This window comes from Octodon degus, unplaced genomic scaffold, assembly GCF_000260255.1.
Source record: "Octodon degus isolate 3935 unplaced genomic scaffold, OctDeg1.0 scaffold00015, whole genome shotgun sequence".
Taxonomy (NCBI): domain Eukaryota; kingdom Metazoa; phylum Chordata; class Mammalia; order Rodentia; family Octodontidae; genus Octodon; species Octodon degus.
In genome coordinates this window covers 17,815,512-17,840,482 of record NW_004524591.1, presented here as the reverse complement: position 1 = coordinate 17,840,482, position 24,971 = coordinate 17,815,512, and the positions used below count along the sequence as shown (strand labels likewise).

The following is a 24,971-nucleotide window of genomic DNA, read 5'->3' as shown; positions in this document are numbered from 1 at the left end:
CGCGGTCCCTGATGCTTTGCTAAGCTTGTTCTAAGTAGGTGCTTTAGACCACTGAGCCATCTCTCCAGCCCCTGCAGTTAACTTTTGAGAAAGATCCAACCCTGCCTTTTCCTTCCTTCCTCTCCATGGCTAATTAGTGATTAGTGAGATAAAAGCAGTTTAAAACTTGACATTTTCAGAAACTAGGCTGGCAGAACTTACCTAGAAAGAGATGAAAAGGATGCAGACTTGTAATCTGTACTCTTTCTACTCTTAAGTACTGAGGAAAACCCACGCAATTCTAGTAGCAGCAGTATTCTTGGGCCTCAAAAATGGAACTGTTCACCACATGGGGAGAAAAGGCGAAAGGGAGCAGGTTGCCCTTAGGGTCTGCTCACGTGCTCTGATCAAAAGAGAAGGGACAGAGCCCAGTGGCACAGGCCCTGCCAGAGCCCAGTGAGAAGTCCTGACTTTAAAAACCAAGATGACCCAAGAAGGAAAACAAGTCAGAAGTTGGAACTCAGGAAGCAAAAGCGTCTTCCTGGAACAGGTTAGAGGCGCACCCTCAGCCCTTCTGCCCTACTTCCGCTCTGGAGGAGTATGAAGAACAGCAGGGGGCAGCAGACTGCTGGGCACTTAGCTAAGCGAGTCAGAGAGCAGCAGCTTTGCACGCTGTCTCATCTCAGAACAGAAGTTGCTGAGAAAGCTGAAGTGCTGTGTGTAGAAAACATTTTGAATCGAATGGTTGCTATTCCAATTTCTTAGGGAAAGCTAGATCCTCTCAATCAAAGCCATGGGCACAGATTTCCCACTCTGCTCTTGTTCCCTTTCTTATCCTGTCCTGGACAGGGAGTAACATGGCGTAGCTGGTGGTGAGGCTGGGCGTGCTGTCCACATAACAGAAGGAAAGTTAGAAGACTCACTTGTTCACTCTGTCACACTGCTAGAGAGGTCAGTGCCTGGGCCTTACCCAGCCTGCCCTGATCCAGAGCATACTTCTGGTACTTCTCAGAACTTAGAAGGATCTAGAAACAAAACTAGGCATGTGATTATTTGTGTGTCCTTCCACAACACTCAGCTCCTCCTCCACCTCCCTAGTATCACTGATCTTCCAATTTTAACAGGAGAGGTTTCTTGTTAATAGACCATTCAGATGTTTGAGACACTCTGGGTCCAGCATAACAGACAAAGACGTAATCCCAGTAGGCCCAAGAGTTGTGGGAGAGACAGCTAGAGAAATCCATGCTGATGGTAAGTTTTCTTGTGGAGACCAGTTTAGTGGACATGAAGAAGGAAGAGGCACTCAGCCCAGATTCAGATTAAGAATCACAGTAGGCTTCTTGGAGGCAGTGAGTTTTAGGAATGTTTTAAGCAGTTTTAAGAATGAATTTTTTAAAAATAAATAAATGAATGAGCATAACATCGATGAAAAAGGGGAGAGTGTCCAAGGCTGGCTAGTAGAAAATGTCCAAGTGACAAGAGTTGGCATTTTGTCTAAGTGATGGAAAGCTGTTGGACAGTTTAAACAGGGGAATGTGCTGGGGCAGGAGTGATGTGAATGGCTGAAAGAGGGATGGATCTATTGCCACAGTCCAGAGCAGAGAGAAACGTGATGAGGTGCTGAACCAGGGCAATGCAGTGGAGAGGTGGTGGACTCAAAGGAGGTGGATGTAGAGATTACAGGAGCTGGATGAGGCTGGGCAGAAGAGAGACTCCCAGGCTCTTTGCTGGAACAGCCAAGTGGATGGTCCTGCCCCTGCCTGAGCATGGTGGGAAGGGCAGGTCCCAGGGGAAGTCTGCAGTCAGCGACTATTAGAGTCAAGACCTGACTTTGAATCATGGACCTGTTAGGCCATGGTTTACCATAGTTCATGAGTTCGCCAACTACTCCCAGTGACCTGCAATCATCTGAAAAATGTGATATCATGGGCTGCCACCTCCCCTGCAAGATCTAGCAAGTGAAGCCCAAGGCGAGAGCATGAGAGGTGGAGCTTCATATAGTGCCCAGGTGCCCTGTGCTGCCAGCTAAGCAGTAATGGGTAGTGTTTGCCAACCACTGCTCTGTCTCGGGTTTCCGGGGCCAGTCTTGATAACCTGAACACTAGTTGACAATGTTCTTGCCCAGGTGCAAAGCTAGTGTCTCCCCTTGCAATCCCACCCATTTATGATTACCCAGAGAACCACCAACCATGTTCCCCAATAAGTCAGTCAAAAGTAAAGTGAAAGGCAGTGGGGGCTGCCCCAGGCCCAAGCAGGCGGGCCTTCCCAGTAAGTGGGAACGTTGAAAAAAGAGTAATCTCATAAGTGACGGGACTGTTCTCGTAAATCAGTGTTTTTCATCAGGACCTAAGGCTCAGATGTCTGTCTGAATGACCAGCTCTCCATCACTTGGTGGATTGATTCTGGAAACCTCATGAGTATGGGCTTTTTTAAGAGATTTATGGCACTTCCCGCTCGTATTGAGGCCAGGAAAAACATCACAGTTCCCTCGGCACTTCTGAGTTTTGTTCCCAGGGAGGTGGCACGGGAGGGGAGTGGTGCACTGAACCAACACCACTTTGAAAGAAAATCGGCCAGGCTTCTTTTCCAAACCTCAGGAAAAGCCTCATGTTCTGCTAAGGGTAGAACAGTTTTCTGTCTGCTGCCCACCAGTCCCTGGAGAGTTTCCCAGGCTCTGCTCCTCCACCCCAGTGGATTCCATGGTGTGGGAACAGGGCCAATGCTGGCTGCACTTGTGGGCGCCTTCCAAGGCAGACCCACCTCGAGGGCAGCAGCCTCGGACCCTTAGCAGTGAGGCCCTGTGCTGGCCTGCAGATGAGCTCATTTACACCGGAGCTCGAGACTTCTCTGAAGCGATGTTAGTGAGTGACAAATTAATTCCCTCTTGGCTTGACCAGAAGAGACTAATTAAGATGGCCATTCTAGTTAGAGCCCACACCTGGCAGATCTGTTTGACCAAATACAGTCTTCTGAAGGAAGTCAATGTGGTTGTGTTTAGTCCTCATAATAATTGCATTAAACTGTCTCTGTCTGTCTTGGCAGCAGCATGCCAGGCAAGAGTCAGAAAATGTTGTATGAACTCTGCAAAGTGGAGCAGCTAGATCCAGTGACTATCACTGGAAGATTCAGGACAGAGCATTGCAGTGCAGAGATGAAAAATGAATCTCTGCCTTCTGGCAGGCAGGAGTGTGGTTCCAAAGGAGAAGCGTATGTAGAAAGCCCTCCAAGAGCATGCCTAAGAGCACTGAGCGCGGCGCTATCGTAGTCAAGGAAAGCAGTCACATCTACGTGGGGGCAATTCTGCTTACCATTACCTGGAGACAGTAGCACTTGAAAGAAGTTTTCAAGTATGAGTATAAGGAAGGCAAAAAGGAAGGTAGCCTTTGTTTTCAAGCCAGAAAACCCCGCCAGATATTGCAAAGATAGTTGGGGAGTCATGATGGTGTGCACAGCAGAGGGCTAATGTATTGATCTTTGAACATGCACACAGATACAAGAACCTTACACGATGGCTGGCAAGATAGCTCAGCGACTAAGCGCCTGCTTAGGCAAGCGCAGGGGCTGGGGTTTGATCCCTGGCACCACATGCCATGCCAGCCCCGCCCTTGGGCGCGCTGAGCCAGCAACTTAGTCCAGGCCTTCAATCCCAGTGCTGGGGAGGCTGAAAACACAAGGATCACTATGAGTTTGAGCTGCGTAGTGAGACCCTGCACACACACACACACACACACACACACACACACACACAAAAGAGCCTTACACACCAGACTGTGTTTAGTAGAGTGGAAGGAAGAGCCATTTTTAATACAAGCAGTAGCTAAGGCAATCAGAGAAAAGCCACATTAGGGACCACAACTATTAGCAACCGGAAGGAGGTTGGGGTAGAGGACAAAGAGCCCGGCGCCTGGTATATCAGTTAGCAGATTACTTGCATAGCCAGGGTGAAGACCTTGTAGGAAACAGATTTGACTTTCTTGATAACGCTTGTGCCTGTTGGACGGGAAATGACTCGGTGTGGAAGGCTTTTCGGTGCTGTTCCACAGGACACAAATCCTTCCCGGTGGACAGAAACCTGCCTGCTTGGCGCTCGACAGAAGTAAGCCTCGCAGACGTTGGAATGTTTATGTTTGGCCCAAAATGGCTCTGGCTTTTTACACAGCTGTAAAGTGTATTTAACTCCCAAATATAAAGCACTTCTTGACTACTGTTTCATAGCTTCATAAAACAGGGCTCAATTGCGTAGGTACTTTCTGTTGTCATCTCCTATCTTTTTACACAAATCTGTTTCCTGATATTGTTATGCCAGCAGGGAGAAATGCAACCCAGGATAAACGACCTTTTTTACAAGCAGAAGAAGAAAGCCCCTAAGACAATACAGAGCCTCCACATTTATATTTTTAACCTCAGATTGCAGATCTAACTAGCAGGGAAGCAAAGTGCTTTAATTATGAATGTTTTTCATTGTGGTTGTGAGTGTAAGTCAGTAACAGATGTTCATTTTCCCGAGCTCAACTGTTTTTAATTCTTTCTCAAACATGGAGAGAGAAATCTTTAAACATTTGCCAAAGTTCAATTAACATCCCCTGGCCGAAGGTGGAAAATGCCCTGCTTTGTTTTTTCTCAGCCATATACCTGCGCTGGCTACCCATGCCACAGAGCACAGGGAAAGATTCCAGCTGGCACAGGTTTTATGACTGCAAAGTTAATTTGCAGAGAAAGCATTTGGCGGGAGGGGTCTGTTCACCATTTTATATATTTATTTATTTACTTTTTTCAGTTATAAATAAAATTGCACTATAAAACATTGCCGCTTAATTGCAGGAAACCCAATGCATTTTTTTTTAATTCTGCAAGTGGTTAATAGCTTGTTTTTTGTTTATACGGAGTTGTAGAAATCATGGGTAAGAGTATGTTTACAGCCCAGCCTGTGTGACTTGGTTTATCATGTTTTTCCTGTGTCGTGTGGAACAGACAGCTGTTCATTATTGAAAGGCCTTTTCTGTAGAAAACAGGGCTTTGCAGGGGAAGGAGTTTTTGTGAGAATGCCCAGTGACTCCCAGAGACTACGAGCGCTCTGTGGCCATAAAGCCTCAATGGCAGTGGCCTTGTAACCATTTCTGTTAGCGCCTCTGAAGTCTTTCAGCTGCTTTTGCCCCCAGGGGAGGCCTGCTGAACTGAGCACCTATGATGGGTGGGTGGGTGGGTGGATGGATGGATGGATAGACAGATGCATGGATGGGTAGGTGGATGGATGGATGGATGGGTGGTTCTGGTTGGCTGAAGCAGGAGAAATTCTACCCACTAGACTATACACTTGAATTCTAGAACCCATACCTAGAAGATTGAAACCATCATATAATTTATTTTTGGGTTTTGACTTTCTTAACCTCACAGATAAAGCCTCTGAGATACTAGGAGGTAGCCACAGTTACATATGCCTACTGTGTAGACTCACGGGACCTGGGGGACACAGCCCAGTCCTGTGTTTCCACAGATTTAATGAGTATCTGTGCATTAATCCTCACAGAGACAACTGGGAAACATTTCTTGCTGACAAATGGATTCTCTCTTTAGGAAACCTGTGGATAGCACACAACTGTAGGACTCTCAAAGGACCATTGGTTGTCTCAAAAAAAAAAAAGAAAGAAAGAAAGAAAAGAAAAGAAAAGAAAAGAAAAGAAAAGAAAAGAAAAGAAAAAGAAAGGAATGTGCTCCTAACTGAGAAAAACAAAGCAAGAGGAGAACTAGCCAAAGACTCAACTGGTAGAGGGCTCAGCTCCTGCACTGCCTGCTGGGGCGAAGGGCTGCCTCTGCTTCTCTAAGCCTGACCTGCAAGGCTCTGGGCCAGGAGTACCTTGAAAATTGAACCTTCTCAATTTAGTGCTGATCACTGGGCCAGAGAGATGGCTCAGTGGAATAAGTGCTTCCCTGGCAAGCGCAAGGGCCTGAGTTCAATCCCTGGTTTTGCCAAAACAAACAATCAATTTAGTGCTGATCACAAACCGAACTCTTGGGCCGGGGAGATGGCTCAGTAGGATAAGCGCTTGACAGGCAAACGCCAGGATCTGAGTTCAATCCCCGGTTCCACAAAAAAAAAAAAAAAAATCAAACTCTAAAGCAGAGGAGGAAAGCAGCACAGCTTTCCCTACTTAGTAGATAAGCACTGAGAACTGGGAATTCTCTCTTTTCCACACTTCCCCCAGGACACAGCTTGCACTCACACAGCAGAGTGACAGTTCACAAGAAGAGTTTAATCCTCCTGTTCATGCATTCACTAGGCTGCATCTGTGTGCACAAACCATGGCTGAGGGTTTGGCCAGAGCCACCTAGGAAGCATCACTAACTACTCTGCCATTTCTGAAAGGCTTTGCGTTTGAAGCTCACATTCAGAAGAGTAGGTAGGCAGTCCTGTGCACAGATGCAGACCTGGAGGTCTGGAGATCATCACTAAGCCAGCACCTGAGAACAAGGAATTTAATTGTTTTTAATGTTTTATTTATTTATGTGGTACAGGGTCTTGCAGTGCAGCTCAGACTCATAGTGATCCTCCTGTCTCAGCTTCCCCAGCACTGGGATTACAGGCATGTGTCACTGCACCCGGTTTTAGCGGCCAGCATAGCACTCTGGGGTCCCGGGGCCAACATGGCCTGTGGTATCAGGGATCAAACACGGGTCCTTGCACTTTCTAGGCAAGCACTTAGACCGCCTGAGCTATCTGGCAACAAGGAATTTAAACAGCTCACAGCAGCCTGTGTGACACGGGCTGGGTTCTGTTACCTTGCTCTTTAGTGCTGGTTTCTCATTTATTTGGCCTGGGAAACCACTATAGGATACGGGAGGGACACCAGCAACCTGATGCTGTACTTCCACCCTGCCTAGATGTTTGCTAGTGTGTGACCGGGGACAGGCCACATTTTGTCCTCTATAAGTGGGGACACTGTTACAGTAGACCTGAGGTCTTTCCCTGCCTCAGAATGTTACCTTTCTGAGACCTTGTGATGGCAACGTAAAGTCAAGCCTGGGCATTTTAACCCACCCGAAGGTGTAGCCTGTTAGTGTTCTCACGATTGCAGGGGTAAGAGAGAAGTGTAACACAGAAGTTGCCTCCTCTTGGAGCTTAAAACCCACTTAAAAGACACACAGAAGGACAAGAGCAGGGGCAGAGAGATGCACCAGCCCTGGACTAGAGGGAGGGACTGAGCCGTGAGGACACAGCCTGTGAGGTGTCACTGCTGGAGGACAGCACACTGGAGGGCCTTTTAGTATGTACCTAGGGAGGTGGGGCCAGGTAGTGGAGTGTGTAGAACAAGACACCAAAATTCAAAACAAATTCTCCCATTTATGTGGAGTCGGATCTTGACAGAAGCACCATTTCCTGCCAGGCATGGTGGCACATGCCTGTGATCCCAGCTGCTTGGGGGCCTAACACAGGAGGTTAGCAAGCTCAAGGACAGCTGGAGCAGTCTAATGAGACTCTATCTCAGGCATTCAGCCAGTCAGTAGGGCTGGGGCTGTAGCTTGGGGTAGAGTATTTGCCTAGCATGCCAAAGCCCCTGGGTTCTGTTCTCAGTATCACACACACTCAGCCCCACGTGAAGGAAAGAGGGTGACAGAAGTACAGTGAGATGATGTCCTTTGTTGCTTTTGTTTCTGTATTTGTTCTTCATTGACAGAGCCTCCTTCCTACTATGTCACCGGTTGGAGAGGTGGGTGGGGTGTCTTCCTGGCATGCTCATTCCTAGATGTGACTCTTAAAACCAGCCCAAAGCAGCTGCTTGGTCTCTCACCAGATTACCACAGAGAAATGTGACCCAAATAGACACCCCGTGCAGGGAGAGGGAGGAGAGCAGAGCTGATGGATGCCACGGATGTTGGCACCTTCAGGTTGGTGCCGTTGAGACCAGCTGACTAGCCTCTCTACCAGTCTTTCCTTGTCCATTATAACAAAAACTCTACCCGAACTATGCTCAGACAGAACAGAACTGAAGCACCTGATGCTTCTGGAGCCCTGCTTACAAGCATGTTAGCCGTTGTATTTCCGCGTAAGGCTTTGGTCCATGGGAAAGGCTTTCCCTCTTTCTTATTTTCACTTGCTTGGGCGTTGATTGGTATTGTTTATCAGGCCATGTCTCTGCCTGTTGTCAGCCTCTGATAGATGTCTGATAATAAGTGTTTAGTCTTGCTATTAAACCATGAGAAACTTCTTGCTTGTTGTTATGTAGCATTTATATGGCATCCTCTATTTGGCAAGATTATATATATATATATATATATATATATATATATATATATTCAGGGTCTCGTTACATAGATCGGACTTGTAGGGATCCTCCTGTTTTCAGCCTTCCAAGCACTGGGGTTACAGGTGCATGCCACCACGCCCAGTCTCAATCACCATCTCAGAGCACCCCAGGGGCAGGGCCAGCATGGCATGCCGGGGATCGAACTCTGGTTGCTGCGTCTACCTAAGATGTGCTTTAGTCCACTGAGTTATCTAGCTAGCCCTTGGCAAGATGTTTTCTAAAATGACTGAAAATTCTCTGGGCTGCAACTGCAGGCTTTACATTCTAATAGGGCAGGTGTCCAGAGTGACCCTGAAATGAAAAGGAGCTGGAGTGGAGGAGAGGAAGGAGCCAGCCACCTCTGTTCTGAAGACGCGTTCCTGGAGGAGGGTATACCCGTCAGTTCCGGTGGACACAGAGCCCCTCCTCTGTCAGGCAGCCCTCCATGTGTCACCTCAATGTGCAGCTGCTGCTATGCTTTTCATTTTCTGGGCTTAGTAACTTGATGGGTGTCAGTAATGTCCTGCTCCTAAGGACATCTTTAAGTGTTGGCACTCTGAGACCAGGGCCTGTGCTGTCATCCAGCGGCAACACAGTAACAGGGAAATCTCAGAGCCATCTTTCAAAGCGACTGGGCCTGTGTAGAAAAGAATCTAGTCCCCTAAGACAGGGACATCATACCTTTGTCACAGAATACACCACAGCAGGGGCAGGGGCAGCTCACAATCTGTCTGGGATGAGTGGTAAGAAACCTGTGCACTGGATTATGCCAGTGCAGATGGGTCTGGAGGCCACAACGCTTGGCAGGCTTAGGTCAGGTTCTGGCCTAGGCAAAGCACAGGCAGCACAATCCTGGGGCATGGACACTCGCAGGTCCCTGGACCAAGGACTGTTTGCATCAGAGATGCAGGAGCACAAGGTCAGTAGCGGGCACAGGAACAGAAAAGACCATGCCCTCGACAGTGAGCAGAGAGTTGCTCAGCTGTGCTGAGCCCCCAGGACGATAGGGCCTCAAATCTTGAAAACACCTTCAGGTAGTGTCCATCTTTTTCCTGAAACTTCAGCTTGAGAAACCACCCGGTCTGCTCTCCAGAGAACAAGCTAGTATGCAGAGCTAACTGCAGTGGGCCACAATCTAAGCAGCTGCCTGGACACCAGCTCACTGAACGGGCTGTGGGGCCCACAGCAAGAGACGAAAGTGGCACGGAGAAATGGAGGAGTTGTGCCTGGCTGCCAAGCACATCCCTGAAGGAGCCAACACTGAACAGCCAGGCCGCCTGCCCCACTGTGTCCTCTTATGGCCGTGGGAGGTCAACCAAAGAGCTGAAAAGCAAAGCAAAAGCACCACCAGGGTCCGTGTGAAGAAGCCTGCCTCGCCCGGTGGTGAGGAAGCCGTTCGGTGAAGGGCACCGCTCATCGGCAGTGTGCGGTCCCTTCGGCCAGACGTCAGGCCTAGAGTGTAGTCAGGCTCGTTTAAGGAACAGGCTAGCAGCATCTCTGAGTGAGAAATTCTTGCCATTGCAGTTTCGCCCACTCACTTTTTATCAGTTTGTCACCCACACAGCGTCTGACCAGATTTAAAGGTGGCGGATGATTACGGAGCCTGCCTGCTCTGTGTGGTATGTAAAAACGACACTGCTGCTTGCTACGAAGCCAAACAGCCTTCTTAAAAATCAGAACTACTCTCATAAAACTCGTTTTTCGTGTGGCACAGGCTGTAGTTTCCACATGGGACCAAGCGTGAAACTAGGCTTTTATTGGGTGATCGCTAACATCCACGTGAACTTTCGGTGACTCCCGACGTCACTCCCTGGAGAAGCGGCTTATTTTCGGTGGAGCGCATTTTCATGTCACGTGCTGCGTCCGGGAAGAGACAATTACTCTGATGTAGCAGAAGCTGGGTTTGCTGGCAAAGCCTAATGATTTCTCATCTTGGGCCACTGAGATGCTTTCTCGGTATCCATCATGGTCCCCTTCCCAGCCCTCTTTCCAGACAGACCTTGCCTTTGGCATAAGACTCCCCTCCCTGTCTGTAGGCGTGCCCTCTGGGCCATAGCACATTTTCTCCCATGACCAGGAAGGAAAACACCATGCCAGTAATTTGCCCCTGGCAAGTGTGTGAGGCTGCTGAGCAGACACAGAACTTGACACAGACCGTGCGTGCTCTGCTTGCTGCACTGAGCTCTGTCTTCGTTCATTCGAGGTGGGCGCTGTCCTGCTGCCGGATCCGGCCCACTTCGCGCGCCTCCTCAGTGCCATCACTAACCCAGTGGGCGTCTGGCTCCCACACCGCACCTGTCTTGGCTGGACACACAGTCTGTCTCGTTCATCCCCAGGTCTCCAGTACTGGGAATGAATTCATGAAAATATGTTGGACAGTATAACCCTAAACCAGCATCGTAGTTCCCAATAGTATTGAAAACTTATACCCCAATCTACTGTATTAGAATTGTAAAGTATATTATTTTACTCCATTCACTTTAGATAAATAGTTCTAGCCAGATTATTTCTTTGCTGTTTGTTTTTTTCACCCCTGCCTTCCCCCACATTTTTGATGCAAGGGGAGGAACCCAGATCCTGTGCATGCTAGACAAGGGCTTCCGCCCCTAAGCACTTAGCCAGATTCTTTGTGTGTGTGTGTGTGTGTGTGTGTGTGTGTGTGTGTGTATTGTTTTGTTTTGTTTGTGGCTGGCTCAGCCCACCCTGAGAGCAGGGCTGTCACAGTATGGGTGCCAGGGATCGAAACATGGTCCCTGCGCACTTACCTAAGCAGGTGCTTTAGATCACTGAACTGTCTTGCTGGCCCTTAGTCAGATTCTTATTCTCACAGTTCCCTTACCTTGTGGCTGATGAACAGCTTGGTTTAATTTTTGCTGTTGTGCTAACCAGGTTTCCTGGGAGGAAATGGCTGGGAGTGTGGTGCATGCCTTGGCAGAGTAGGATTCCTAATATCATCAACATAGTTGCTTTGCTTTAATATATAAACTGTAGAATTGCAGCACCTTTTAAATAAGCATAGTTAATATATATTGCATACAAAGACATGCATGCCACGTAATCACCTGCCAGCCTTCCTCAGCCTGTAGGCTGTACCAGGATCTCCCACAAAAATGCGCCATGGACCTGCTCAGAACAGGCACTATGCTGGGTGCTGGACACAGGGCACCTCACCATAGAACTTCCCCATGAGCAGAGAACCAGCCCACCCCTCCTTGTGCAGGGCTCCAGCTCCTTCACCGCTGGGCAGCTACAGCTCTTGGACTGGCCCTGGGCATAGGCTCCAAGAGGGCCACTCACCTCTCATCGGCACCAGCCATCCTTCATCCAAGATTCAAAACTGCTCAGCAACCTAATGACAGATAGGACACAGGGCCTGTTCTGCAGGGCCCTCTTCACTCAGCAGAACAACTCTGGGTGACCGTGTCCATTCCCTAGAACCGATTCACCACTTAGAAGACAGAGATGGTTGAGAATGTTCACACCCAGCGTGACCGGGGTCCCACAGGGCACTGAACCAGTGACATCTTCCTCCATCAGTCCCACACATTACTTACACCTGTCACCACCACGTCAGGGACCGTCAGCTCCCTGTTTCATGTGCCTGTGGAAGCTGCTGAAGTCAGATCAGCAGTAGCTCACCCGCCAGCCGGGTGCAGCTTTCGGGTGGTGCAGCGAGGCTGAGGGCAGCCCTGGCTGAGCTCCTGGGGCTCTCGCCACACCTCCTCATCCAAGACGGCCCGACGGCCCTTCTCTTAGCCTGTGGACAACCCATACTGAGATGCTGGATACAACCGTTTGGAAGTGTTTTTCTGCCTGAAAGACTGGTGCCTTTATTTATTTTTTTTTTTTTAATTTTTATTTATTTATTTGTGTGTGACTGTGTGTGGCCAGCTCAGCCCACCAGGGGGCGGGGCTGGCTGGCATGTGGTGCTGGGGATTGAACCACGGTCCCTGTGCTTTGGTAAGCTTAGTTCTAAATAGGTGCTTTAGACCACTGAGCCATCTCACCAGCACCAGACTGGTGCCTTTAGAAAGAAGTTCTGTAAGCTGAGATGCTAATGGTCAAAAAGGCTTTCGTGTTTTACATTATAAGAACGGTATTTTAGGGGCCAGGGATATAGCTCAGTGACATAAGCATCTGCCTGGCAAGCGCAAGGTCCCAAGTTTAATCCCTGGTACTGCAAGAGGAGAATGGTATTTTACATTGAGACACACCAGACATCATACACAGGCACATACATGTGCAGATGTATGAGGATGCATACACACACACACACACACACACCTCTGAAAAAAAATTTCCCATGCACATCTTATGTTCCGGTATTATCCATCCCGCCCTCTCATTCTGCTTGTCATGAGCCAGGCTCGCCCTGCTGAGTAGATGTCATGACCCACTCCTGGATCTCAAGCTGCACTCTGAGGTTACCGGCCCCGGCTCTGTGGCCAAGTGGGTCCTACAAGGGGCCTGTTGCAGGAAAGCGTGGTAGTGAATCATGAGTCCTTTTTGCAGTTAGAAAGCAGAGGAGAACCACGTCCTGTTGTCCCCTGGCAGGGACACTGTGGGACTTAGGACTGGAATGCTGATGCGGGAGGGTATCTGTAATCTCTGCTGTCCTAAAGAGACATTTTCATTTCTTCATGTTCCTTTTTTTCTCCTAAAAATGAGGATTTTTGTACATAGGGAACATGAAACTATATGGAAACAATGAAAGGGATGGTAGCTCTTGCACATGGTGCAAAATTTCTTCTCTGACTAGAATGGAGGGCTGGTAAGTCACGGCTTGGGGCCTCGAGAGGACCTGGGCGGGGGGCACAGTGAGGAGACCTCACTCTGCGCAGGCGCCCAGCCTCACCATAGACAGAGTGGGGGAGCAGGCGCGGAGGGGGCTGCTCTGCAGTCTGCAGAGGCACGTGAGTCAAGGCCCACGAGAAAGGCAAGGTGTTTCCTACATATTGATTTCTTTTCAGCTTTCTTTGAAAATGTGCCTATTTAATAGAGTTTCTTACTATTTCTTTGTGGACTTTCTTTAAAATCTGAATTTCTACTTTTTAGAAGGTGTTAAATAGTCTTGACCGTGACTTCAGATTAAGTATTTAGGGCCACAGACACAGGGAGACATCCTGGCACCTCCCTGATGGAGGAGGAAAGAGAAGCCGCAGCCGCGTTGGTGCAGCCTTAGCCCTTAGATGATGACCGTCACATCCCAGGGCCAGGCCCCTGTGGTTAGCGTCCTCACCCTCAGCTGCTGCTCTCCCTTTGTCTGTGGACAAGCAGGCAAGGACAGCAGCCAAGCATTTCAGGAGCTGACGGTGTTTTCTTCTTCACCCAAAGCTGACCCACAGACAAACAGCAGGGAGCGGGGCTTCCACACCGCACTGGCCACGCAGAGGCAGAGCCCGGAGCTCTGACTTCTGTGTCTTCCCTGTGCCTTCGCTGGTGCCTGGGGCTGGCGGATGTGAGTCCCAGGCAGTAAGTCCCCAGCAGAGCTCTAAAAGGATGCACAGAAAGGACAGCGAGCAAGTCCTGGAGTCAGGTGTCACGTGGCTTCCGACTCCTAGCAGCTACCAGAAGCCAGAGGCAGAGCCCAGCCTCGGCCGGAGGAGAGGGTGCTGCCCTCCCACAGCTCGGAGCTACAGACAAGCGTGACGATGGGACAGCACAGATGCAGTTGCCCTCTCTGGCCCCAGACAAGAGGAAGACATGGAACCTTGGGAGACTGGAGCATACGGGAGGATGCCTGCCTAGAGCGAGTCAGTCCTTCAAGGCAAGACGGGGTGCAAGGAAGAGGAGAGCGGAGAAGGCAGGAGGGCGACAGGCACCTGGTGGGTTCGAACACCTGGGGAGGAGGCCACAGACCTGGGGAGAACTCAACGATGCAGGACTGTCCACCAGTTAGGACCGAGGGCTCTGCAGCCAATAGTGACCCCTCCCTTGGCTGCCATGGTGGGCCTTCGTGACCTCAAACAAGTCACTGGCCTCTCTGGCCTCTGTTTGATGTAAAGTGAAGAGAATCTTAGTACCCACCTCATGGTGCCATTCTGAGGTTTAGATAAATGAAGAGATTTTTAGTGATTGCCTGTCAATCACTAAAAATACCAAGTAAGTATCCATGGCTTATGTGACGGGAGTGAGGAGGAAGGTAGTGAGAGGCAGTAACACAGGCTGCAGGTGTTTATAACCTCAAGAAAATAAAAATAAAGCTTGCTGTGGTAGTGAAGCTGTTGTCTCAGCACTCAGGAGGCTGAGGCAGGAGGACTGCTGAGAGTTTGAGGCCCACCTGGGTTACAAAGTGAGTTGAAGGCCAACCTGAACTGCATATTAAAACTGCATATTGTCTCAAAAAGATAATAATAATAATCATAATAATAATGAAAAAATAGAACATTAATGACACCAAATAGTGAAATCCTGTAGGATTAGAGGATTTCAGGAGGGTTGGGAGGGTGTAAAAGATTGAAATTCCTATCCTGTGTTCTAGGAAATCATTAGAGATCCAGAATCAAACATCAAAACACAGCAGAAGATGACACAACCCTATATTCCAACGACCTGGGAGGCTGAGGCAGGAGGATTGCAGATTGGAGCCCAGGCTGAGCAACTTAAGAAAGCCTGATCTCAAAATAAAAAGGCCAGGGCTATCTCTCAGTGGTAGAGCACCCCTGGGTTCAGTCCTTCTACTTCATGGGGAACAGACAACAGCAACAGTACAAGCAGCCACAGAGGCATATTCTATGGACACAAAGGCAAAATAGTGGGTCCAAGACTCAGGTCAGCACGGGGTGCAGGAGGACAGGTGTTCCTCACTTTGTGAGCTTCATAAAATCAGGCAATGCTCACTGGACAGCTGGACAGGCACAGAGGCCCCTGCAGCGGCTCCCCGAGCCACACTGGTGATGTGGGCTGCAGAGAGCAGGTGCCAACTGGCAGCTCTCTGGAGGACCAGGGAGTCCACAGTGACACTTGAAATGGGAAGGTGACGGACAGTGTGTCGGGAAGTAGCCATAGTGCAGAAACACGAATACGGGGTGTTGGCAGGGGAGGACTTGTGCTCTGAAAAGCAGAGTTTTGTTTATGAAACAGAGGCTTTGTTCTCCCTTTGCCAGCAGGCTGGGAGTCAGAGTGAACCCCAAGTTCCACAGAGAGTAGTGGCGAGGACAAGCTAGGCCAGAGCGGCCAGCTTTGACCCTTGCAGGAAGCAGGCCTGGCTGCAGGGCTGCAGCAGTGCCCAAGGCCGCCTCGCCTGGGAAGGGGCTGTCCAGCGACCCTGCACTCTGGATGGCCTCCAAAAGGGGGAAAGACACGGCTGGGAAAGTCCTGTGTGGAAGGCAGGCAGACCGCAACACCGCTGCCGGCTCGGGAAGTAAAGCAGTCCCCTTCCTGCTGTGCTGTGACCGGCACGCAGCCGGTCTGTAGCCTGGGGCCTCCACCAGCTGCTGGCCTGCGGCCACCTCTGCTTGCCTGGAAGTCCGGTCCAACTCTTGGAGCCCCAGGAGCCTCAGTGCCAAGCACAGGGATCCTGGAACCGTATACCTGAGACCTGCAACCCGCGTCTGTAATAAGCACAGGCTTTGTGGTCATTGTGACCATTGTATGCTCTGAGATATTTTAAAGGATAACTCTTAAGATAGAAAGTTGGCATAAACTTTGTTGGAATCTAGAGAATTTGACTGTATCCAGTGCTTAAACATAGGAGCATTTATGTATTTAAAAATGATATTTTATTTAATAGCATCTGATATTTACATATTTGTCAAACAGAGTCAAGGATATAAACGTTTAGCATTCAGCCAGGTACAAAGAGTTCTTAAGTTTTCTTATTTTAAAAAGACTGCCCTTCAAGCATTCAAGATCATTTTTTGGTTTTTTGAGACAGGATCTTACTACGTAGTCCAGGCTGGCCTTGAACTCACTTCATAGCTCAGGTTTGCCTCAAACTCGCAGCAGTCCTCATGCCTCAGGCTCCCCTGAGTGCTGCGTTCAATTTTAAGACAGGGTCTCGCTAAGTTACCAGGGTTGCCTTAAATTTTCAATCCTCCTGCCTCAGGCTCCCAAGTATCTGGGATTACAGACATGCGCCCGCCATGGCCAGTGAAGTCTTTTTTTATAAAGATTGAGGGTGGGGAGGCCAAGAGTGGAGGCTGTGTAATCATGGGTCCCCTTCCAAGTCCACAAGCAGTCGTTCATTCACCAGACACTTGACCACTGGCTCCATGTGTGCAGGCATTGCCCTGGGCACTGCGGCCCAATTAAAGATAATGCTGAAAAGTTTCCAAATCCTGGGAAGGAAACCGACTTAGGATCCTGCAGTTACTAGAAAGGATGAAGTCCTGGGGAGATATTACTTCTGGCTTGGAGAACTAGGACCAGCTCCACAATTAAGGAAAAGGAGGAGAACGGCATTCCAAGAATGAGCTGAGACCAAGGGACAGGGAGGGAAGGATTTTCCAAGCCTGGTGTGCAGCCCGCAGAGCCATCAATTCGTCTTCCCAGTTATCACGCATTGCCAGTTCATTTACACTGTGGCTGCTCCAGCTCCGATAACTTGGGGCAGTACTAATAAAGCTAATTTATAATAATAAATCTATAAGGCAGAAAGGCAACTCTGCTAATGTATTTGTCAGAATTCGACACTGCACAAGAGTTTTAATTTGCTGTCACTGCAGTCATCACTTTTGCATGAATATTAATGATCTGCATTATAAGAAAAATCTGGCATATTGGGTTTCTGGGAAAGGTTGACTTATTTTTATCTGTAGTCACTGTCGTGTTTAGGACTTCGGAGAACGGGAGCGATGGCAGTGGAGCTGTCTGCAGCCGTTGAGCGCTGAGCAGAGAGACCAAGGGCAGAAGGGAGAGGAGTGGGAAGGATAGGGGCAGAGTCACGGCCTGGCGGGTGGACGTGGACAGCAGAAAGAGTGGAGGTGGGCTTGGCCCTGGCAGATGCATGGCCACACACGGGGGTGGGGGCTGTGCACAGGGGTCCCAGGCCACCTTGGCATTCACATGTGATTCACAAATGCAAGTGACTTCCCACCTGCTTTGCCACCAGCCAATGTAAGTGTCAGAGCCCTGTCTGCTGTTTTTATTCATCCTCCAAACTGAAAGGAGCACTGGGCTACACACAGGGGCTGGTGTCAGCCGCCAGGGTGCCCGCTTCAGGCCCCCACAGCAGGGATTGTGAAGCCGTAGAGGGTGAAAGTGGACAGTACAGCTCGAGAAAGATTAGTGACAGCCAATTTTCACATACAATGTACCCAGTTATGTTACATTTTCTTGCAGAAACTGTTGAACATCACTGAATTGATAATTCATCTCTAAGACAAAGAGAGGCACACTTTAAAAAATAACTGCTGGAGGCACACACCTGTCAGGCCAGCACTATGGGAGGCTGAGGCAGGAGGATCGCAAATTTGAACCCAGTGGAAGCAATTTAGAAAGACCCTGCCTCAAAATTTAAAAATGCTTTGGGAAAGTAGCTTATTGAGAATGAACCGTAGGTTCAGCCGCCAGTACTGAAAGGAAACACACACACACATCAAACCTGAAACCTCCTTTCACCTGTCACTCCTATGAAAAGCTGGGCTGCTGTTTCCTGGATGGCAGGGTCCCTTGTCACCAGGTCCTAGGATCCCTGCTGCTTCCCACAGGCTCCTGCACACAGGCCAAGGCTGGGCTTGCGCAACCCCAGGTGCTCATTTCCCGTCCCCCGAGGCATCTCCAGGGCTCTCTGTGCATCTTCCCCCACCACACACACAGGGTGTAGTCAGCCTGAAACCGCATCCAAGGATTTAGAGCTGAAGGCTGAGGCCCAGCCTCAGTGGGGCCTGTTGCCTACAAGTGACTTTTGGTGCATTCTTGGCCCTGCCCTGCATTAAACAGGAGACAGAGGCCCCTGACCAGAAGCACCCTTCCCTCTAGCAGCTTCACAGGGGCACCCACCACCTGAAGGGCAAAGGCATCTCTTGAGGCCTTTTGTTTCCACAGACACCTGTGTAAAATAAAATTTGCTCATTCTTGGGAAGCTACAAGCTTTATTAAAATAAATAGCATGAATAGGATTAAGTTTATAGGCAAGTGCAGGAATGTAAGGAGCAAATGGCCTAAAGCAGTAGGAGTCCAAATCAAAAAGGAGGCATCTACACACCCTTTCTTTAATAATTTTTTTTTTAACTTTATATAATTGGTACAGGGTCTCACTACACAGCTCAGACTCATAGTGATTCTCCTGTCTCAGCCTCCCCAATGCTGGGGTTACACGTGTGCATTCCTGCGCCCAGATTTGGTGGCTGGCACATTACAGCACAGCACGCCCAGGGTTTCGGGGCAGGGCTGACATGCAGTGACACCGAACCCGGGTCCTTGTGCCTGCCAGGCCAGGCAGGCGCTTAGACCACCAAGCTATCTCCCCAGCCCCTGCAGAACTATTTTTAGCTTCAACAAGGCTTTTCTAAAATTATTTTATGTGCAGTGTGTAACCTTGTCACAGAAGAGGTTTCCCTGCGCTGGAGCACGTAGTGCAGGGTAGGCTTCCTGCCGGGTGTTCCATAGACATTGATCCTGATCTTCGGGTGAGGTTGCACAGGAGAAGTGGCTTGTTCCCATTTCATGTGAGAGAACATGAAGCCAAGGAGTCTGACCCTGGGCCTTTGAAGTGTCTTGGTTCCAGGGCAGACGCGTAGCGACCCATCCTGAGCTCCGACCAGCCCCCCCAGCCCCTCGGCCTGCGCTGCGGTGCCCTTGACCCTCAGCGCCACCCTGCTTGCAGCCGGAGGCCATGTGGTCCCCAGGCAACTGCATCTGCGGCTCCAGCCCCCATCTGTCCCTTTTGATCACGAGTTTTGAAGTTTTATCTGCTCTGGGCTTCATTAAGCACTCGTTGTGTGCCGGTTCCATCCCCACCCCCAGCTGTAAATGCTGGACGTTCCTGGTGTTCAAGTTAACAGATTAACCCAATCGGATGGACAAATTAGTCTGTCTGACTTTCTGAAGTGCTGCTGGAAGAGCTTTGAGAAATAGCATTTATAGTTTTCTAACAAGCAATTTAAAGGGCACCAGTGTGTGGCATTTGTTTCAGAGCGAAGGGCCTTGAACAACACCCTGCATAGACTCCCTGGAGATCTCAGCTCCCATTTGCGGCTCTAATCTAGAATGGCAGGGCTGACAGAAACCCAGAGTTCATTCTAAAGCCTCAATTGTACCAGACATTTTTCTGCAATGCTTCACCCCCAGTGTTTCTTGGGGACTTTGGTGAGGAACCCGCAGCTCAAGGAAGTTGAAGGCATCTCAGAGGAGCCTGAGGGCTGCTAGCAGAAGGGGCAAGGAAGCAACTGGGAGAAAGCGACGCCCTTAGCAGCTGGCTGAGAGTGCAAATGCACCCTAACCCAGGTGGGCGCTCAGTTTCCTAGAGTGTAAGTGCCAGTCAGCCCTGCCCATGGTCTTCCTGGAAAATTAAATGAGATAATGCGTATAACGTGCTCGAAGGATAATAGGCACTCAGTGAGCGTGAGGTCCTTTCCTTCCTGCCTGGACCTTTCCAACTCTTGGTCTCAGATGTCCGCATCCATGTTCCCGGCTCCACTACTCTTCAAACAGTCTTATTAATGCCTATTAAAATGAAGCCCAATAAAAGTGCCAATATTTGGTGTTGAAATAATTGATGTAGCCAAATGGGCTTGAATCGCCCAAGTGGGCCCCTGGTGCAATTTAGCCTCACACCTGGGGGATGAATTTCACAACTGTAATTGCTACCATATAATTCTTATTAATGTTGTGCTATAATTCCTATTTATTCCACGGGACTTGTAAATGCATTAGGACTTGTCAACATATTATTTTACACTGTTTATGATCTGTAGAATTATGTCCTTCAGGGTTGTATTGTGCAAAAGCACAAAATAAATGGCTTTGGGCCTCATTAAAAACGAGCAAAAGCGGCTGCCGGTTGCAGTGGCTCTCCGCCGCAGCTGTCCTGGACAGCAGTCAGCAGACTTGATTCTTAGCAGAGCGCTTCACCTTGGGGACTCTAAGAGCCCCTCTTCCTGTGTGCCAGGAAGTGTGTACAGCCCAGGATGCGGGGGCATTAGGGAGCCCGCCCTGCATTCTGCAGCTGTGGCCCAATCTCAGAGCCCTGCACTTTGTCCCTCTAGCTCCTTCCGCTCCAGGATGTACTTGGAGTCTTCACAGGTCAAATCTACGCACAAGGGTTTTGAAATGGATATGAAATGTAAACCCCTCCCCCAAGTGCTCTTTGCAGTTAGGAGGAAGGCATGAAGTCTTGGGGACAACTTGGCTGGCTGTTGGGGTGCCAGACACCAGCCTGTGTCTGTATTGAGAGGGATCTGCCAGCCCTGGGGTTTATGTTTTATTGGTTTTGTTTTCCTGCAGTACTAGGGATTGAACCCAGGGCCTTTGCCCCCTGAGCTGCAGCCCCTCCTTTCTTTCTGACATGGGGTCTCCCTGGCTTGCCAGGTTGTTTGTCATTTCTATGGGCCCGCAGAGCCTTCCCAGCACTTTGCAGCCACAGCCTGGCATCATGGGGTCATGTGGAAGGCCTTGCTCAGCCACTTCCTGGCCACGAAACACTGGGCCCAGGCGCAGTCCCTCCAGGCCTGGCATGCCCTCCAGAGGTGGTGTGGCTGCCCTGTCCTCCTGCCCTGGTGTCGAAGGAGTGGCCCTGGGGGAGGTGACCGCTTCTGACAGTCCTTGTGCTTTTCTCTCCCGCTCCCACAGGCAGCGAGTATGATGAGGAGGAGGTGGACTATGAAGAGTCGGACAGCGATGAGTCCTGGACCACAGAGAGCGCCATCAGCTCTGAAGCCATCCTCAGCTCCATGTGCATGAATGGAGGAGAGGAGAAGCCTTTTGCCTGCCCGGTTCCTGGATGTAAAAAGAGATACAAGGTAAAGAGATGCCGGTAGAAGGCCAAGTCTCCTGTCAGACAGCTGCTCCTCCCTCAGGCAGCAGGAGTGCGTGGTCAAGGCGTGGGTGCATCCTGTCCTGCATCCAGCAGCCGATAGCCCTCAGCACCTGTGCCCGCGCTGCCCTCAGGAGCAAGCTGCCAAGTTTGAGGGGTTCCCCATGGTGTCTGTGTAGGAGCCAGAAGTCAGAGACCTTGTAAGGGGACCGTGTCTTTGACAGTCTTGAAATTCATGTCTTGCTGGGGACCCGCGAGACTATCAAACACAGCTCAAGGTAGACAGAGCTCGTGTTTGCACTGGCATGCAGGAGACCCTGGGCTCCATTCCCAGCTCCACAAAAATGGATTATCAAGTGTGTCGGCCTCTTTATTTGCCAAACACCTTCCGCAGTGGACGACTCTCCAGGTGGCTCACCAAAGACCACTTTGAAGTCATGAAAGCCTTTCATAGAGCCCTTCCAGAAAATGTGCCAGGGCTTTTCCCTTCCAGCTGGGGCCACCTCGCTTCCTTCTCCCTACTGGCATGAGAGGCGTGGGGAGAAAAAAGGGGCCATAGTTCTTTTTGTCCCCTCACCAAGCCCTCAAGTTCAGCTTCAGCCTCCACTCTGTCCAGTGTGTTCCCGCAGGCCTGACTTGGGTGTTGCAGACAGTCAGGAGGACTAAGTTTTCTGTTAACTAAAACAGGAGAGAAATACCCACAGTAGGCCAGTGTGGGTCCCAAGGGCATTTGTAAAATTGCACTTTCCTGAAAGGTGTTACTAGCTTTCTAAAAGCAAGTTGTGAGATAGAAGAGCGAAACTCAGAAAGGAACCTGGTACAGTGGATGACTTGTGAACTTACTACCTAGGGCTCTGCCACCTCTAGAAAGTTTGAAAAATGTGTGACAACGTGAGCGCCTCTGACATTTGTCCTTAACCGTGCTTCTCTGAACAATTGACAAAATCGATTTCAGCGCTTTCTATAGCTGTCACAGATGGAGAAGCACTCGCACTCCCCCCACAGAGGCAGTGGCTCGAGAGCTCTCTGGACACTGCTCAGTGTTACCAGGCAAAGTCCAGATGATCTCTGTTGAAACTCGAACACAAGCCCCAGGATGCCAATGAACAGATCCTGTCAGATCCTGAAGGTTGCAAGTTCAGGGCAGCACAAGTCTGGGATGCATGCATCAGAAGGCACGGGGCTGGCAGAGCAGTCACCTCAGGATGCAAGATGCCGAGGCAGGGGCAGACAGGCTCCGGAGGGCTGCCTGCGTCTGCCTGCTCTGTGCCCATTCTGTCCAGGGAACCCATCCCTCCTCACTCCTGTCCTCCCACTGCCTTCCCCTGGCCCTGCCAGGAGAGGGAGGTGGTAATGGTCTCTCCTGAGTGGTCAGGAGACTATAGGCCTCGGGCAGGGCACTCTCTCCCCACCTCTGCCCCTTGCCCTAGTCACTTCCGTTTTCTCATCCTGTTATTCTTTCACTTGTACTTGTCTTGGTTTTTAATGATTGCATCTTCCAGCTGTCTGTCTGGGTTGATGGAGGCTTGAAGGTTCACTCTCCCTGTAAGGCTGAAATTTGGTGACCTTCCAAGGGGGAGGGCTGCATGCTCAGGTAACCGACGATGACCTGGGTGGCAATCGTGATCTGAGCCCCATGAGGAAGTGTGGGCTGTTTTCTGGGCCGGACTGCCAAGTAGTGACCCCATTCAGGTGCGACAGAGGGCGCGGCACCCTCCTGACCACATGCCGGAGCTGGGCACTGTGGTAGCCCTGCGCCTCCCAGAGCTTCAGTCTGGAAGCTTCTCAGGGAGCAGCTGCTGGCTGTAGGTCAGTGCTGCCCTCTAACCTAAGCATTTGTTACTTCATCTGGTTTTCCGTGTCGTTGCTGGCTTTGGCACAGGTGAGGGGCAGTGACAGGATGGGGTGCTGTGGAGCAGGCACAATCCCAAGGGCCACAGCCTGTTTATTCCCATAGCAAAACAGACGGCATTGTGTGTCGAGGTCACCCCCAGTACCTTGCCCGTGCTAAGGAACCACTGTGCCACTGAGCTACACCTCAGCCCTTAGTTTTTGAGACACAGTATCCGGCTGAGTTGCCCGGGGTGATTTCTCCTGTCTCAGCCTCCTGAGCATCTGGGATTACAGGCGAGGATGTACCTGGCCATGATTTCTTTTATTCCCTACTCCTGTTGGCAAGGAGTCTTGGCCAGTTCAGTCTTTGGAGCACTGACTCAGAATCAGCTTTTCCACCACTTCATTGGCATTGAGACAGCAGAAGCAAGGGGAGGCCCCGACTCCCCAGGCTTCACTTGGTGAGGATCAGGAGAGGGGCGGCAGGAAGCCAGCGCTCTGCATAGCCCCATGTTCATTCCTTTGCTGAGGACGCCCTCTTCCTCCCTTTGGAAAAGAAAAAAATCACCTTTTCTGCAATCCTTATAAGCTCTTAGTTATAACAAATCCCAGCAGCAGAACAGGATTCCCAAGAGAAAAGCAAACAGAAGCTTATTAACGTATATGCTTCATATATACTCTGTGATCAAAAACAGTGTGAATGTTAAGGCTTTCCCACAGTAAGAGACGCACTGCATTGATCCCGCGCAGCGCCCGCTCTCCCCCGGCACACCCTTCTGTCACTCTGGGCAGTGTCTCTCTCACTGGTGTTTTTTGTTTTGTTTTTTTTTTTAACTTTCAGTGTACATTTTTTAATCACTCCATACAGGAGAACTGCCCAGAGAATGCATAGTAGTTCTCAAAGAGATGGCTTTGAATTCCAGCTCCTGGAGCATCTTCAACAAAGAGCGGTGACGCTGTAGAGCAGTGGAAGGGCTTTGTCTCTGGGCAGCTCCTTACGGAAAGACAGACACACTGCCAGCCACCGCCAAAGTCCAGTTAGTGACGCCGGCGAGCACAGAATCCTTTCCGTTCTTCTTTATGTTCTAGTGGTAAGGATTAAATATTTTGCAACTTTAAGGAATGCAAAACCAGACAATCCCTCCATGAGTTTCTCTGAGTCCTCCGCTGGCTGGAGAGGCTGTCTTCACAGTGGACAGACAGACAGATTGGCCCTGGAGTTCAGGCTTGCCCACAAAGGGGGCACCTTGCTCTCTCTCCCTGCTGCATGAATCCACACCTCCAAGGAAGGACCCCCTCAGAAGCTGTGCTGGGTGTGTCTGGCACAACCCCTCTAAATAGAAATTTGACCATAAGAATTAGAATTAGACCTTTAAAAATGTATTCATTAGCATCTTAATTTTTTTTTTTTTTTTTTTCTGGCAGAACCGGGGGTTGAACTCAGACCCTTGAACTTGCCAGGGAAGCACTTATTCTACTGAGCCATCTCCCTGGCCCCAGTATTTTAATTCCTCAGAAATTTATCTCAGGGTATAACTCAGTGGTAACACACTTGCCTAACATGTGCCAGCCCTAGTCAGGATCCCCAGCATAGGTAAAGAAGGGTAAAAAAGAAAAGAAATTTATCCTAAGATTATCACAAGCAAAGATTGATGTACGCTTTATAATCATCACAAATTTGAGAAATACTAAACTAGGTAGTTGTGATGGTGCACACCTACAATCCCAGCACTCAGGAGGCTGAGGTAAGAGGATCAGCGTGAGTTCGAGATCAACCCGGGCTAGAGTAAACTAAAGGCCAGCCTAAATTAACAAAGAAAAACCAAACAAAACAAAAAACCCTTCTAACAATAAGAGAACAGAACGTGGGGGGCGGGGGGAGTTGCCCTACATTTGTTCTATATTGCTACAAATATATTACATCCACTGAGAAAATCTCAGATGCAAGAAGTGTTCAAGC

At 49.8% G+C, this 24,971-nt stretch overlaps 1 protein-coding gene across 1 annotated transcript in view; it reads left to right on the top strand.

Moving 5' to 3' along the window:
* Positions 1–24,971, top strand: part of Jazf1 (JAZF zinc finger 1) — a 177,714-nt gene that overhangs the window by 146,890 nt on the left and 5,853 nt on the right. Inside the window, exon 4 of the mRNA XM_004626503.2 lies at positions 20,995–21,164. Coding sequence (XP_004626560.1) covers positions 20,995–21,164 — 170 coding nt within the window. The remainder of the gene's footprint in view (positions 1–20,994; positions 21,165–24,971) is intronic.